Genomic DNA, 18,749 nt, shown 5'->3' on the forward strand with positions numbered 1-18,749 from the left:
CAACTGTCCGTAGTTAAATATATTATAATTTTTTAAATAATTAAATTAATATAGAATAATAAAATAATATTATTACTAAAATCATATTATACTTATTTTATGATAATTAGCTAAATTACCTTAAATAGAGGGTTGTTTAATACACTTTTGATTAAATATATATATGATGCATTTTATACAAGAAATGCATTCTTACTAACATTTGGTATAACTTTATTATAAAAATGAATATACATTTATAATGAATTTAAAGTATGTTTGAACATAGAAAAGGAATATATTTATATCTTATGTTTTAATGATTGTCTTTCAAAAACTTAAATACTGTATAAATCTAAAAAAATAAAAATTATATTATTACTATAATCCTTAAAATATATAAATAATCATTTTTTAAAATATATTAAACTTTTATATATTTGCTTCTAATACTATATACAATGCTTTATTAAAATTATAGTATTTTCAAATTAAGTTGCATTGTTTCCTTTCTATGCAATTATATAAATTTATATTGTTTTTAATGAATGTAGATAAATTCAAAATTCATTTTAATGTGCTCAATAACTTTATTTTTATTCCAATATACCTTATTGGGTAATTTTATAATACATTTTGCCATATTTTCCATTCTTTAAAACAATTAGCACTGAACCCGTACTTATAAGCTTAAATAAGTCTTTGAATGCATGTTATTTTTAAAATAATGCTCAGTAAATATTAACATATAAATATATATTAATAATATTTTAAAGTATAATAGAAAACTATGTTTAATTAGGTTCTTATATTACCTTAAGAGGAGAGAGATAAGATATATTGCTATTTTAATATATAAATTTAGATAAATATTCATTAAATGTTCTACATAATTCATTTTATTTTATAAATTTTATTGTTATAGTTATCAATGTATATACTTTCAAATAATTTATTAAAAATTCTATATTTTATTAATTCTACAAAAAACAATAATAATATAATACGCGTTAATATTGAATAATAAATGATATTTAATATTAATTAAGTATTTAACAATTTCTCCATTAATCCATATTTTTAGAATATAAAACTACAAATTCCAAATTGAATCATTAACAAATATATAATGTATTATTGTCTTTTCGATAAAATTAATATTTAATTATATGAAGGTTTCACAATAAAATAATATTTTAATATTAACTATTTGTAATTTCTAGATTATATGTATAGGCATATAATAATGCATCATATCTATAATATTAAACTTTAATAATATTTTTATATTTTATTTTTTAACTATTTTAAAATATAATATATTTATACCTCAAAATTTAAAAATTAATAGTAATTAATATAATTCTACCTTTATGATAAATTAAAGCGTATGAGGCAACTTCTATTAATACAAGAAGATAATATTAACTACAATTCAACTTCAAAAAATGTTAGAAGCATAACAATAATTTATAGATTATGTTATATTGTCGATCCTCGATCGATATTTATGAATCTATATTTTATGATTATCTATTATACATTAGTAGTATGCTTAATTAACATTAAAAATATAATCATTAATATGAATCGAATTATAATTATACTTTGATATATAAAATTATTATACTGTTCGGTTATAAAAATACGATTTAAATTAAAATAAATATGATACAAATAATACGTTTTACTAAATAAAATTTTCATAAAATAAAGAAACATATTATGATATGCATAATTCATTATAATTATGATTAACAAACTTTATATAATAAATAATTGCGATATAGCATAATATGAATTAATATATCTAATATAGTTATTTTACTTTAATCATATTAAATATATATTAACACTCAATTATATATATTATAACTTATGAACAAATATGATGTAACTATTTTCATATTAATAGCAATGCTCCTTTGGGAGTACATATTTTTAACTTTATCTGTGATTAAGAATACGGAATGGTACATATATTAAATTAGTGTTTAAGTTATAAAAAATTAAATGCAATATAATACTTAGCCCTAACCCGAATATGGGTTCCACAACATAAAAACTATATAAAAATTATACAAAAATTACTTCCCAATAGACAACTTATTAACATATATTAATCATTATTAATATTCGAATCATATATTAATGAATCATTTTCTTCATTATATTTTTTATTTTTTCTCTTAAACATTGTTTTTGAGATCGTTTCCGAAATCCAAGTGACGAATACTAATATAAAAATTTTAAAAAATGTATAATTTATTTATATTCACAAATTAATCAGTGATGAATATATTGTTTAATTGATTTATTATTTACCTTATATTCAATTCCCAAGAAAATTGATAATGCAACAATCATAAATGCAATTGGAATTAGTGTCCTTTTTATTACGAATCTTCGTGAATATGTTGGAAGAGTTGGAAATTGATTACATTTATTTTTTAAATTACAATAATCATTTGATAATGTAGATAATAATTGATTATAGGGGCTGCCTTCACCATTATAATAATCTTCATTAAGCTCATCATATTTTTTAGCAAATTCATTAGCTTTTTCCGAAAAATTATTGCAATTTTGCTTTTCTTCATTAACCCCAGTACAAATGTCACATAATAATATAAATGCATCATAAAATTTAGACATATCTTTAATATCAATACTCATCAAATCTTCTTTTATATATATAAGATCATTATAAGTCTGATAACCAGTAACATCTTTTATTCTCTCATTATACTTCTGACCATTATATATATATGTTTCATAAAAAAACTCTGTAGTGACGTTTTCATTAATTTTGTTAAGGTTTAACATATACCCTAACCATATCAAAATGTAATCAACAATATTGATGTTATTTCTTGCAGGAGAGGGAGTCACACCACAATCCTTGTAGAATTGATCCAACAAATATAAACATCCAGCATTAATTTTATCGAAAATACCATCACATGATCCTTCATTACAATATTTTTTCAAATTTTTATCAAAATTTGTATCAATTCCTACAACCACATCATAAGATAACCATTCCCTTACATTCTTGAACCTTTTACACTAAGAAAACATTTAAAAACAATTAATAAAAACGCAAATTATTAAAATAAAGTTTAATGATATTTATGTAATAAAATATCAAAAAATGTAAAGGAAATTATTATTATTAAAAAATTATATACCACTTCAACATTCATTATAATGGGATTTTATTTTTGATTTGTAAATTGAGTATAGGCATGTTCTTTTATATACAATGCCCCCAATATGTGACATAAATACTTTAACCCAATATATAACAGCTGTCTGTAGTTAAATATATATATGTTTTTCAATAATTAAATTAATATAGAATAATAAAATAATGTTATTACTAAAAAAAGGTTTTATTAGTGTTTATGCTAATTAGCTAAGTTACCTTAAATAGAGAATTGCTTAATACAATTTTTATTAAATATATATGTAATGAATTTTATACAAAAAATGCTATTCTTACTAACATCTGGTATAACTTTATTATAAAAATAGATGTCCTTCTATAAAGAATTTAAAGTATGTTTGAACATAGAAAAGGAATATATTTATATCTTATGTTTTGATGATTGTCCTTCAAAAAATTTAATGCTGTATAAATCTAAAAAAATAAAAATTATATTATTACTATAATCCTTAAAGTATATAAATAGTCATTTTTTTAAATATATTAAACTTTTATATACTTGTTTCTAATACAATAAACCACAGTTTTACTAAAATTATAGTATTTTCAAATTAAGTTATTTTACTTACATCTCTATGCAAATTATATAAATTTATATTGTTTTTAATGAATGTATATAAATTCATAATTCATTTTAATGAGTTCTATAACTTTATTTTTATTCCTACATATTCCAATTTAGAAGTATTCTTTATTTAGTAATTTTATAATGTTTTCCATATTTTTCCACCGTTAAACCGGCAATTAGCACTGAACCCGTATTTATAAACTTAAATAAGTTTTTATATGTAGGTCGTTTTTAAAATAGTACTTAGTAAATGTTAAATATATAACACATAAATAATTATTGATACAAATTTTAAATTATGATAGAAAACTATGTGTATTAGATTATTATATTGTCCTTTTAGATAGGAGAGATAAGGGACGTATGCTTTTTTAAGACAAGGATGCAGCCATATAAGATTTACCTATTCTACACAGTTTAATTATTTCTTATATTTTCTACCATTAAAGTTTTTAATTCATGTATAAATTAAAAATAACTTAGAATTATTACTTTTATAAATATATAGTTTGCCTTTATATTTTATAATAAACTATATTTTAAGGAAACTATAGAGTTATTAATATTATTTTGCTTGGTACTGGTAGTCTAATGTTATCACATTAAAGCATACTTAAATAAATGTTATAATATTTCATTTGATCTTGTATACATACAATTTAATCTGATAACACCTTTAATAATATATATAATGAATTTATACCCATATAGTGTATCAAATGGATTTAATGATTTTTTTGTATTTAATACTTTATCTATTATTATTACTATTATTATTGTTACTGCTATGTAACTATATAGTACAACGGAACAATTAGTGCACTCAATAAGAATCCTTTAAATCAATGTAGAATATTTCCGTATTTTATTTTTTAAAGTATATATTTTAGAAGGTATATCATATTGTAAAACAATTTATTTAAATTATAGATTTATATTTTGTATATATAATAACCTAATAAAAATATTATTAGTTCAAATTAATTATTTCATACCTTTTCTATATACTTTGCATTAATATATAATTGTATATGTTTCAAAAATTTAACATATTTCAGTTTTAGTAATTGATACAATATTATATATATTAGAACAATAACGCTATTCAATCTATCATACTATTTATAATTATCAGAACAAACTATAACATAAATTTTATTATATACTTATATTTTATTTTTTTAATTATTTTAAAATATAATATATTTCCAATTTATTTATACCTCAAAACTATGGAGTTTAAAATGTAATAGCGATTAATATATTATTATACCTTATGATATATAAATTAAAGTATATAATGCAACTTCTATTAATACAAAAGAATAGTAGCTACAATTAAAACTTCAAAAAATCTTAGAAGCATAATAATATATATAGATAATGCTATATTGTCGATTCTCGATCGATATTTTATAAATATCTATTATTACAGTTTGATTGTTAAAATACAACTTAAATCAAAATAATGACACAAATAATAAGTTTTACTAAATAAAATCTTTCATCAAACAAATGCATTATATATTATAATCTCCATAATTCAATATACCCCCTCATTAACAAGTTTTATATAATAGACAATTTCATATACCATAATATCACTTCACATATGCAATATAAACATTTTATTTTAATCATATTAAATCGGCATGAACACTCAATTGTATATATTATACTTTATGAGAATTATGGTATTGCCCCTTTCATATTAGTTTATACCCATTTTTTGATTGCATATTTAGACAGCATCCCAAATTAAGCATACGAGGTAATAAATATTATCAAATTATAAACAAATTAATAAAAATATAGCCCTAACCCAAAACATAGATTACATAGAACAAAACTATAACTTATAGTACATAACCCTGACACAAAATACGAGTTTCCCAAAATGCAACTCTAAAACTTAGCATAGCTTATAATTTTATTAATAAGTGCGTTTAAATTATTACATAATATATATGCATGAAAATATGGAAAAATGAGATTTTGACAAACACTAAACAAAGATATATTAATTATATATTAAATTAAATATATATAATAATATAACAAATAATTAAATCAAATTCCATCATTCTATAAATTGTAAAAAGTGTAACTTTTATGCCATAAAATATCAAATATATTATTTTTAATCATTTAAACAAGTATAATAAAACATAATAATAAAGAATGGTTATCTTGGTACTTTTTTTAATTTAAAGCGAAAATTTAATAATTTCCAACATTTCTTAACTATGGAAAACGTATACGGTATAAATAGTATTCCTAAGTACCACGCTCCTGATGCCACTATCAAAAATTGTGATACCATAAATATCATCATCTTCTTAAATAGTTTTTTTTCATGTTTTTTTATCTTTCCATTAATTTTAAATTTCTTATAATTATTACTTGATTTAATTTTATTATATTCATCTTCAAAATTGTCATCTTCACTCTCCAAGAAATTTTCTTCATTTTCCAATTTATTAAAGTCTTCATATTCTGATACAGAAATATTTTCATCTTTTTTTGTTATTCTTTTGTCTTGTATCGGTTGTATTGCTATTTCGCTATTCCTTTTATTATCAAGCTCTTTTTTTACTTCTTCTAATTCTGTCCGAAGTTCATTAATTAACTTTTTAGTTTTTTTATCTACATTATTTAAATCGGGTAGTGTATTACTTTCTTTATGCTTCTTTATATGTGAATTTATAGCATTTCGAATATATATAATTTCTTCGTCATCATCATTGTAGTCATTAAGTTGATTTGCAAGACTCAACGTTGATTGATAAAAACTATTTAAATCGAATCGGTTATCTGCATCTGCTAATATCCTATTATTTCTAAAGTTTATTACATCTCTTTCAAGGCATAATTCCTGCAAAGAAATGAAATATTTATTAACATGTGTGTAATTAATTTTAATTGTTTCTTTAACTTAAGTGTTTTACCAATACATGAAACAATAATATAAGGTTAATGTAAAACAAATAGATACAAAAACTATAATGAAATATTATTAATAATAAAAGAAAATGGTGTGTAACTTACATTTGGGGCATATTCAAAAAAACAAATAATAATTGAAAAAAGAACATATTTTAAAATACTAATTCTCATTTTTAACTTTATTCATTAAATAAATGAAATAATGATGATAACATCATATTTACTAGTTTTTTGTTCTAAAATTTATGAATAAGTGAATATATATATATATATATATATATATATATAAAATCGGAATTATTTCATTTATTAACTTTTTGCACTTTCTATGGAATTAATGTGTAGCCATTGTGATATATTTCGTTATATTCATTAAAAGTTTTTATGGATATAAATATTATATATTTTTTCAAATAAATATTAACCTTTCTATAAAAAATATACCATTTTTAATATAATTTATAATACATTATTATATTTAGTGATACAGTTCTAATATTTTATGAACTTATATATTTCCATTATTCCTTATATATGACAAACTAATAAATATCAATTAAAATAATAAAATATTAGATACATATATATTTTATATACTAATACACACAAACATATAATGAAAACTTAAAAGGTATCGTTTCTATTTACATTTAAATGGTTTATAATTTATTATGTTTTATAATTATTTTCTGCTATTTTAAATATTACTTAACAAAGCCTTATATTTTATCTTTTTCTCAACTTACATATATTTTTAGACCCTGATCTTTAATACTTTTATTTATAATAATAATCTCACACATGAAATATATTATTTCTGTTCAAATCATATAAAATATGATACCCCCCAAATAAATCACCACACTATAACAGTAAATACAACCAATAACAAAAATGGTATAAATTGTATAAAAACATATTCACGGAATTACCGATTCATCATCATCCCCAAATCTTAAATCATAATTTAATTACTCTATTAACTTTTTATTTTTCTCATTTCACAAACATATATTATCACACCTATAACACTTAAACACTATATCACCTCTATTTTTACACATCTTAATCACAGAGCAAAAAATACAATAAATAATTTAAATATAAAATCCCATCATATACCAAATATATTGATTAATTCCCTCCTTTTTTAATCAAAACATACAGAAATTATAATTGTAATTATAATTATGATTATAATTTTATTTATAATAATGAACGAAATATATCTGACTTATTTAAAATTTATATACTCTTAAATTCATACTATAAATCCTAAACCCTTTCATCGTTTTATTTTTTTTATTGCATTTTTATTTTTTTTTATTAAATTTTTATTTAATTTTGTTTTGTTTTATATTTATATATTTTTTTAATTTTATTATAATGTGTATCAATTTGCAAGAAATAATGTATATCATTACTATCATCAACAATATATATTTTTGACAGTTTAACGAATAATAGTAGAAAAATTCTATTAAAATTTCAATTAAAGTAAAAAATAAAACTACAGAAAACATAATTCACCATAGTGTAAAATTTATCATCCTATTGTTATGATGAATTGGAATATTATTGGTGTAGTTATAATAATTGCAACCATATATAAACAATCCATTTCACCATAAATTAAACTCTTTAATACATAAAAATGTAAAAAACATCCATACTCAAATAAAGGATAAAAATAACAAAACTACTATTTATTTTTGATTGTGTTTCTCTATATTTCAAATTATCGATTTTCATTAAGTACCATATCCATGTATACATTTTTTTTCAAATCCATATAAACACTTACAAAATCCTATATAGATATTTTATAAAACTATGCTTTAATTTTAGCTAACTATGAAAAGCAAAAATTTGTATTCCCATAACGTGTAACATATCAAATATTATATATAATTAATTTAATCTACTATTTTAAATATTATAATATTAGAAAAATTAAAATCATAACATTTTTGGTGCTCTATAATTTATGTACGTTATTTTTCTTCCCCTGCAACGAGTTCATTTAAATAAACAAGTCAAATTTATAAACCTGATAAAACATAACCATTAAAAATTTATATGTCCATAACCCGTAACATATAAAATATTATAATATTAGAAAAATTAAAATCACAATATTTTTGGTGCTCTATAATTTATGTAACTTTATTTTTCCTCTCTTGCAACCCGTTCATTGAAAAAAGAATAAGTCAAATTTAGAAATCTGATGAAACATAAACATTAAAAATTTGAGATAAAAAAATTCACATTTAAATAATTATATAAATTTATTTTTTCATTTTTGAATAATTATTAATTTTTTATAAATTTCTTGCATATTCGTTTGCTTCTATTTTAAATCTATTTATATAACCTTTTTTACACTTTTTAAATTCATATTTTACTTATCCAAAAATGAATAAAGGATATATTAAGATTGCTTTGACACTTTTAAGTCTCACATGATATATGCAAAATGGAGCATTTGCAACCGAACATGCTGAAAATGTTGCTAATAAAGCCAACTCCGTCCACCATGAATCAGCGTATGAAAACATCGAAAAATATTTACATATAATATAAATATCCATATTCCTCAAACCCCTCCCTTCATAATCATTAAAAATTCTAAATCTCATTTTATAAATTAATTTCTTTCTTTTGTTTTACCCATTAAAAATAATCTCATTTTCACCAATAATATTTCGAATCCAAGATTTGACAAATACAAAGACATGGCATGTTATAGTATTTATGAAAATTTAGTAGCAATAGATCATGCAAACAATACTTCAGAACTATTAATAAAACTTTCTGAGACTAGTACAGACGATTATTCGACCCATCCCACAGAAAATGGAGACAAAATTATATATTCTAAGAAAATTGGAAATATGGATATTGGAAGACTTCATCTTACGATCCCATCTGCCTCTAACATATCAAATACCAAACAATATTTGACATATAAAAATAACTTCAAATTAAATAATCATTATTATATATATCCATATTTTTATTTTTCATTAGTACTATGACGTAATAGAGGAACTCTGGGATTTCAATGATACCCAAAAATACAACTACAAGTTTATTAAGGGTACATAAAAAATAATCAATAAATTTAATATCTCTTATCACTATTTACGCATCTTTCATTTTACTATTCTTTGTCTATTATTTTCATTTATATCTCCAAAATAATCACTTTGTTAGGAAGTCTTGCTCGTATATACTCCAAAGATTTAATCATCTTTGAAAAACTTAACATAGATCCTAAATATGTACCCTTCGTAAAAAAATATGTTTTAGCCGCAAAAGTTAAAGTAAGGGAATTTTTTTTCCATTATTCATATTATTATATATATTATACATTAATTTACATAATACATATATTTTTTTTATTCATTTTGTAGCATTCAAATGACACAACTATAATTCTTTGTCCTTCAAGAGCTCTAAATTATCTCGGTAAAATTGATGATGAACCTAACATGAAAGAAATATTAGAAAATACACAATTAATCGAAACTGACATTGATCCTGAGGAAGCATTAATCAAATTGGATACTAACATATCCGGATTTGTAATTAAAAAAGTGGAAAATGATCAAGTTGATGTTACTTATATCAACGCTGTAAGCAATCTCAAAAAATAATCAGTTTTTTCTCATTTTACCATTTATCGAAAATCTACTTTATAACTCATATATTTTATGACATTCACACACAAAATATTGACATATTTTATTTATCCATTTTTTTCGTAGATTTATGATGATGGAAATTCTACAAAGTATTTCTACGATAAAAAAGAGAGATATCACGCATATATGAATATCCTAAGCTTAACACAACGTATTTGATCGAGTAAACAACAATATACCCCAACTATAACCCTTTCAACACTTTAATATTGGGATATATATTTTAATCAAATTAATTTATAATTATCCGTAATTCCTACTTAAATTGCTATCACAGCATTTTTTTTGTTTTAAAAATTATTATTTAGTATGTAATTTCTCCTTCCGTTTGAATTAAAATATATTCAATGTATTTAATTTTGTGACTAAATAAATGCTATAATTCTATCACTTTTTTTACGTTAAAAATTTATGTTTCGTACTTTATTATTGTCATAAAACTTAAAACTTATTAGTAATTAATTGTATTTCAATATACTTATCATTTACTTTGTCCACTCAAATATAAAATACTGTATGTATAAATATATATATCTATATTTTTTGATTGTCTATTATAATAATATGCAATATATTTAATTAATATTAAAAATAAACGACCGTCTATTTTAAATTATAATGTAAACAATCTATTAAAACACATTTTATTATAATTTTATACATTCATATATAACATATGTTACAACTTTATATAGGATTCATATATTAAATTCAAATAACTCTCCCATCAAATAAATCAAATGTCTTTATATTGTGGTACGTATACATCAATTGAGCCTTAAACTCCAATTAACACTTCTTATATAAAAGAAATTATGATACATTTAATAAGAACTCTTAAATGTATTTACCACCAATTTAACAATAAAACATAAAAATACATAATTCAACACATTTACCATTAAGTTATACTAACACGAAATCCAAATCATATAATTTATCAAAATATATTACTTTATTCCTTTTGATAGGCATCTTCATCCTAACTTTTTCTCTTACATATTTAGACTGAATAGAAATCATAAAAAATCCAACTTATCCTATACATATTTTTAATAACTTCTTTATTATATATACATTTAAAACAAATCTTTAAACTAATAAATGTTATCAAATTATAAAAAAATATAAAAAATTATTCAAAATTAAATGCAATATAACATTTAACCCGAATATGGGGCCCACAAAGACAAACTCAACCCTGACTCACACCATAAAAACTGTTTAAAAATTATACAAAAACAGTATAAAAATGTTATAACTATATATATATATATATATATATATATAAATATAACATTATATATTATTGGTTATATTATTTAATTATTATTATAGACCCAATAATTATGTTCAAAAATTATGGTAAAAAATTATTTTCAAATAGACAGTTTCTTAAAATATATTAATCATTATTAATCTTCGAATCACATATTAATGATCAGTTTTCTTCTTTATTTTTTTAGCTTTCTCTTAAATGTTTTTGAACTCTTTTCCGAAATCCAAATAATGAATACTAATATAAAATTTTAAAAAACATATAATTTGTTTAATGTTTGCATATATATAATGAAAATTATTTTTTAATTCCTTATTATTTACCTTATAAGCAATTCCCAAAAAAATTGGTATTGCACCAAGTATCAATAAAACTGGAATTAATTTGCTTGTTATCAACGAACTTGATGATGTAACTTCAGAACTCGGTCCAGAACTCTCTTCATAACTTTGCACACCTTTTTCTTCTGTTTTTGTCTGGGTAAGGTATGGAATATTGCTACAATCAACGTCATTACTATCATAATGATCTTTTAAATTATTATAATCATTTAATAATGTAGACAATACTTGTTTACATGAACTGTCTTCACTAATGCTAGAATTGCCATTAAGTTCATTATATTTTTTAATAAACTCATTATTATCATCCAAAGCATTCTTGCAATTTTTACTGTCATCACCAAGTTCTTTATACAAGTTACATAATGATTTAAATGCTTCATAAATTTTAGACATATTTCCAATATTAGTACTCAACAATCCCTTTCTTCCATTTATGATTTCCTTATAATTTTGATAACCTACATTATTTTTTAATGACGTACTACAATCTTGATCACCTTGTTTACAATTAGTATAATGTGTATTATTATCTATACATTTAGTGTAAAAATCATTTAGATTCTTGATTCCGTCATACGTCTTTTGATTTAGTTTATAACTTAACCATATCATAATGTATTCAACTGTACTGATATTTTTTTTATTTTCCACAAATAATTGCTCAAACAACCATAAACATCCAGCCTTAATTTTATCGAAATCAGTCTTACATTCTTTTCCCCCTGAACCTTCATTAGGACAATAATTCTTAGCATTCCCTAATTCATGAATATCATTACTTGTAGATGTGTTTAATTCATCGGGTAAATAGTTTCTCAATGTATCAAAATTTTCACACTAAGAAAACATTTAAAAAAATATAATAAAAATATATGTTAATGAAATTCTTATAAAATAAAATTTAATGAAATTTATAAATTATATAATATCGACAAATATAAGCAAATTATATTAAAAAATGCAGATACCAGGGTTTTATCCATTGCAATTTTATTTTGTTTATAATATGTAGATTATGTAACATCATATTTTATATATTTTATGCTTAATAAATGACAAAATAATTGAACATAGCATAAAATTGTCTATGATTAAACATTTTATTATCATTTTTAATATTAATTTAAAGATAATGTGGGACGATATAATAACTTTACGGTAGTTAGATAAATTATCATGTTTTGGGGATGTTTAATACATATTTTACCATATGTGTATAGATACAATTTTACATAAATTGTCATCCTTAATAACACTCATATGAGAATTATTATAAAAATTAAAACAACAATGTAACGAATTAAAAATATATCGTCTTATAGATATTCTTTAATATAGGAAATAAACAACGTCATATCTTTTGTTTTAATAAATGGTACCCCAAAACTAATATACTGAAAAAATCGGAACAATTAAGAAACCCATTATTACTATAATCCTTAAAGTATATAAATAGTTATTTTTTTAAATATATTAAATACATATATACTTGTTTCTATTACTATATACCATGTTTTATTAAAATTATAATATTTTCAAAATAAATTTCATTTTCCCCTTTTTTAATTGCATATACTTAAATTTATATTGTTTTATTTAATATATATTCATTCCAATTATAATTAACATTTTCAATAACTTTATTTTTATTCCTATATACTTCAATTTATAAATATTCTTTATTGTGTAATTTTATAATACATTTTCCCATCGTTTCCATTCTTTAAAACACCAATTAGCACTGAGGCCGTATTTATAAGCTTAAATAACTCTTTGAATTTAAATAGTTTTTAAAATCATACATAGTAGATATTTAATATTAACACATAAATAAGTATTGATACAAATTTTAAAGTATAATATAAAACTATGTTTGATTAGGTTGTTATATTGCACTTTAAGAGGAGAGAGATAAGATATATTTTCTCTTTCAGTATATAAATTTATATAAATATTCATTAAATGTTCTACATAATTCATTTTATTTTATACATTTTATTGTATAGTTATCAATGTATATACATTCAAATAATTTATTAAAAATACTATATTTTATTAATTCTACAAAAAACTATGATAATATAATATGGAATAATAAAATGATATTTAATATTAATTAAATATTTAACCCTTTCTCCATTAATCCATATTTTTATAATATAAAACTACAAATTCCAAATTGGATCATTAACAAATATATAATGTATTATTATGTCTTTTCGATAATATTAATGTTTAATTATATTAATTTTCCACAAAAAACAATATTTTAATATTACTAGTAGAGCAATTTATTATATTATATGTATAGGTATATAATATTACGTTATTCTATCTATCATATTATTTATAATTATTAAAACAAAATATGATAAAAAAATTTATTAATATACATATATTTTATTTTTTAACTATTTTAAAATATAATTTATTTATACCTCAAAATTATAAAGTTCAAAATTAATAGTGATTAATCCAATAGTATATCTTTATAGTAAATAAATTAATGTATATATTAATATCTCTATAATTTGAATTTAAAACTTTATCATAAAATAAAACTATATATAATCGAAAATTAAAAGGATAGTATACATATATCTATAATTTAATTTTTTATTAATATGCATATTTTTATTGATTATTAAAAATATTAGGTGCATAAAACATATTTTATAGATAACGTTGTGTTGTCGATTCTCGATCGATATTTTATGAACATCTATTATTACAGTTCAGTTGGGTAACATGATTTGAATCAAAATAAATGATACAAATAATAAGTTTTGCTAAATAAAATGTTTCATCAACCAAAGAAATACATTATGTATACATAATTCATATAGCCCCTGATTAACAAGTTTTATATAATGAAAATTATGATATAGAAAATATCTATATTAATATATGCAATATAGTTATTTTATTTTAATCATATTAAATCGGCATGAACAATCGATTATATATTTTATAACTTATAAAATATGTTATGTAACCCCTTTCACATTAATGGTTATACCCACTTCTTGGTTGCATATTTGTACTTTTGAACTTCTTGAAATTAAGCATACAGAATGGCACGTATATTAAATTAGTGTTTAAATTATAAAAAATTAAATGCAATGTAATACTTATCCCTAACCCGAATGTGAGTTCCACATATACATCCTCAATCTTGACCCACAACATAAAAACTATATAAAAATTATGTAAAAATTATTTCCCAATAGACAGTTTGTTAACATATATAAATAATTATTACTATTCCTAAATAGTCACTCTCTTCAAATCGTATATTAATGATTTATTCTCTTCTTTATATTTTTTATTTTTTCTCTTATTTGTTGTTTTTTAAATCGTTTCCGAAATCCAAATAACGAATACTAATATAAAATGTTAAGAAGCGTACGTTTGTTTGTTAAAATTTGCATATATAATGAAAATAATTTTTAAATTCCTTATTGTTTACCTTATAAGAAATTCCTAAAAAAAATGCTATTGCAGCAAATATCGATAAAACTGTAAATAATTTGTTTGTTATCGATGAGCTTGATGATGCATCTTCAGAAATTTGTTCTAATCTTTGTACAGCTCGTTCAGGATTTTGTTTAAAATTTTCTACACATTTTTTTGGTTTTTTTATCTCTGGAAAGGATGAACAATTGCTACATTTACTTTTTAAATTATCATAATCAATTGATAAAGTACACAATAGTTGATTATAGGAACTGTCGTTAGTGCTATTATAATCCTTGTAAAGTTCTTCATATTGTTTATCAAATTTATTAGCTTGTTCCGAACATTTTGTGCAAATTGACGTGTCTTCATCAAATTTAGTATACATTTCACATAAAATTTTAAATAAATTATAAAGTTTAGACACTTTATCTTTAGAAATATTCATCAATTCTTTTTTATTATTTATAAGATCAATGAAACTATTATACTTTTCGTGTTTATTTACATTTACTTTATAAAAATTATTTAGATTGGTAATGGTATCATCTTCAGTACTCTTTAGGTTTAACATATAACTTAACCATAGAATAATATATTCAACAACATTTATAATATTTTGCTCATCATACGATGACCCAGAACTCCAAAAGAATTTATTAAGCAAATAAAAAAATCCAGCATTAAGTTTTCCGTAATTAGTACCACATTCATAATCATTACAATAACTATCTAAGAAATTTTCTGTTTTAAATTGATACTCTCCGTTGGTGCCCAATTCATCGGGGAAAAACTCCCATACACTCATAAAACTTTTACACTAAGAAAACATTTAAAAACAAATATTGGAAATGTATATTATTGAACATTTGATTAAAATAAAGTTTAATGATATTTAAATATAATACAATATCAAAAATGCATATACCACTTCTTTATTCATTATAATGGAATTTTATTTTTGATTTGTAAATTGAGTAAAATAATGCTGTTTTATATACACTCCCCCCAATATGTGACGCAAATACTTTGGCCCTATATATAACAACTGTCTGTAGTTAAATATATTATAAGTTTTTCAATAATTAAATTAATATAGAATAATAATATAATATTATTACTAAAGGAACGTTTTATTTCTTTTTGTGACAATTATTTAAATTACCTTAAATAGAGGGTTGCTTAATACATTTTAGTTAAATATAAATACGATGCATTTTATAAAAAAAATGATATTCTTACTAACATATGGTAAAACTCTGTTATATAAATATATATACTTTTATAAATAATTTAAAGTATCTTTAAACATAGGAAAAGAATATATTTATATTTTATGTTTTAATGATTTCAATTCTAAAACTTAAATACTGTATAAATTTAAAAAATAAAAAATTATATTATTATTATAATCCTTAAAAGTATATAAATAGTAATTTTTTAAAATATACTAAATATTTATATAGTTATTTCTAATACTATATACCATGTTTAATTAAAATTATATTATTTTCGAATTAAGTTGCATTGTTCCCTTTTTTAATTGCATATAAATAATTTTAATATTATTTTATTTAATATAGATAACTTTACAATCTATGTTAACGAGTCCAATAACTTTATTTTTATTCTTATATAATTAAATTTATAAATATATCTTATTATATAATTTTATAATATATTTTGCACATCTTTCTCACGGTTTAAAACGACAATTAGCACTGAAACCGTATTTATAAGCTTAAATAAGTATTTTAATGCATATTGTTTTTAAAATAATACTTAGTAGATATTAATTATTAACATATAAATAACTATTGATGCAAATTTTAAAGTATAATAAAAAACTATGTGTATTTAGGTTGGTATATTTACATTTTAGATAGGAGAGATAAGGGAAGTATGCTTTTTTAAGACAATTATGTAGCCATATAAGATTTACCTATTCTATATAACTAATTATGTCTTGTATCTCTTTGACATTAAAGCTTTAAATTATGCATATATATTAAAATTATTCATTAGAAATAACTTATAATTATTACTTTTATAAATATATAGTTTGCTTATATATTTTATAATAAACTATATATAGTTTTATAATGAAAAACTATACAATTATTAGTATTAATTTTATTGGTAGTGTTAATTCTAATATTACCACATTAAAAAATATTAAGTCAAAATTGTAATATTTCATATGATCTTTTATACGTATATTATAATATTATCAAGTGTTTAAGAATATGTATAATGAATTTATACCCATGTAATGTATCAAATTAACATAATATATTTGTTCGTATTTAATACGTTTATTTATTGTTATTACTCTTATTATTGTTACTGCTGCATCACTGTATAGTACAACGGAATAATTAATGCTTTTAATAAAAATAATTTAAATCAATGAATAATATTTCCTCGTTTCATAGTTTTTAAATAAACTATTTTAGAACAAATATACTATCTCGTAAAAACATTATATTCAAGTTATATATATGTGAATTTGTATGTATATAATAACCTAATAAAAATCTTATTAATTCAGATTAAATTAATTATTCATACTTTTTCTATATATTTTTCGTTAATATATAATTGTATATATTCCCCAATTTAAACATATTTCAGGTTTTAGTCATTGATACAATATTATATATATAAATATTAGAATAATAACATTAATTTTATATACCAAGTTTTTTATAAGTATTATAACAAACTATAGCATTAAATTTTATTAATATATTTATATTTTATTTTTTTATTACTTTAAATATATATTTCCAATTTATATATACTTCAAAACTATAAAGCTTAAAAATTAATAGTGATTAATCTAATAGTATACCTTTATAGTAAATAAATTAATATATATATTAATATCTCTATTATTTGAATTTAAAACATTAGGATAAAATGATACTATACATAATTGTTATTTTAAAGGATAGTATCCCTATATCTATAATGTACTTTTTATTAATATGTATATTTTTATTGTATTATTAAAAATGTTAGATGCATAAAATGTATTTTATAGATAACGTTGTATTGTCGAATATCGATCGATATTTTATGAATATCTATTATTACAGTTATGTTGGCGTAATATAATTTAAAATAAAATAAATATGATACAAATAATAAGTTTTACTAAATAAAATTTTCATCAAATAAAGAAACATTGCGTTATGAATTATTCGATATAACCGCAGATTAACAAATTTTATATAAT

The 18,749-nt window shown here is 20.3% G+C and overlaps 5 protein-coding genes across 5 annotated transcripts; 1 reads left to right on the forward strand and 4 right to left on the reverse strand.

The window, feature by feature from the left end:
* Positions 1-2,127: 2,127 nt before the first annotated feature.
* On the reverse strand, positions 2,128-3,185 carry PY17X_0400047 (PIR protein; the record flags this gene model as incomplete). Its single annotated transcript, XM_022955463.1, has 3 exons — positions 2,128-2,214; positions 2,305-3,048; positions 3,171-3,185. The coding sequence occupies 3 exons, from the start codon at positions 3,183-3,185 to the stop codon at positions 2,128-2,130; spliced, it is 846 nt and encodes a 281-aa protein (XP_022810867.1).
* Positions 3,186-5,961: 2,776 nt separating this feature from the next.
* Positions 5,962-6,893, reverse strand: PY17X_0400051 (fam-b protein; the record flags this gene model as incomplete). The annotated part of the gene is made up of 2 exons (XM_034637728.1): positions 5,962-6,651; positions 6,825-6,893. The coding sequence occupies 2 exons, from the start codon at positions 6,891-6,893 to the stop codon at positions 5,962-5,964; spliced, it is 759 nt and encodes a 252-aa protein (XP_034493374.1).
* Positions 6,894-9,191: 2,298 nt separating this feature from the next.
* On the forward strand, positions 9,192-10,588 carry PY17X_0400055 (fam-a protein; the record flags this gene model as incomplete). The annotated part of the gene is made up of 6 exons (XM_034637729.1): positions 9,192-9,268; positions 9,439-9,652; positions 9,753-9,822; positions 9,939-10,048; positions 10,139-10,360; positions 10,493-10,588. 6 exons carry the CDS (start codon positions 9,192-9,194, stop codon positions 10,586-10,588), a joined length of 789 nt encoding a protein of 262 aa, XP_034493375.1.
* Positions 10,589-11,891: 1,303 nt separating this feature from the next.
* On the reverse strand, positions 11,892-13,035 carry PY17X_0400059 (PIR protein; the record flags this gene model as incomplete). Its single annotated transcript, XM_034637730.1, has 3 exons — positions 11,892-11,945; positions 12,032-12,889; positions 13,021-13,035. 3 exons carry the CDS (start codon positions 13,033-13,035, stop codon positions 11,892-11,894), a joined length of 927 nt encoding a protein of 308 aa, XP_034493376.1.
* A 2,313-nt stretch (positions 13,036-15,348) lies between these two features.
* On the reverse strand, positions 15,349-16,451 carry PY17X_0400063 (uncharacterized protein; the record flags this gene model as incomplete). Its single annotated transcript, XM_725511.2, has 3 exons — positions 15,349-15,435; positions 15,522-16,328; positions 16,437-16,451. 3 exons carry the CDS (start codon positions 16,449-16,451, stop codon positions 15,349-15,351), a joined length of 909 nt encoding a protein of 302 aa, XP_730604.2.
* Positions 16,452-18,749: the final 2,298 nt, after the last annotated feature.

This window comes from Plasmodium yoelii (genome assembly GCF_900002385.2).
Source record: "Plasmodium yoelii strain 17X genome assembly, chromosome: 4".
NCBI lineage: Eukaryota > Apicomplexa > Aconoidasida > Haemosporida > Plasmodiidae > Plasmodium > Plasmodium yoelii.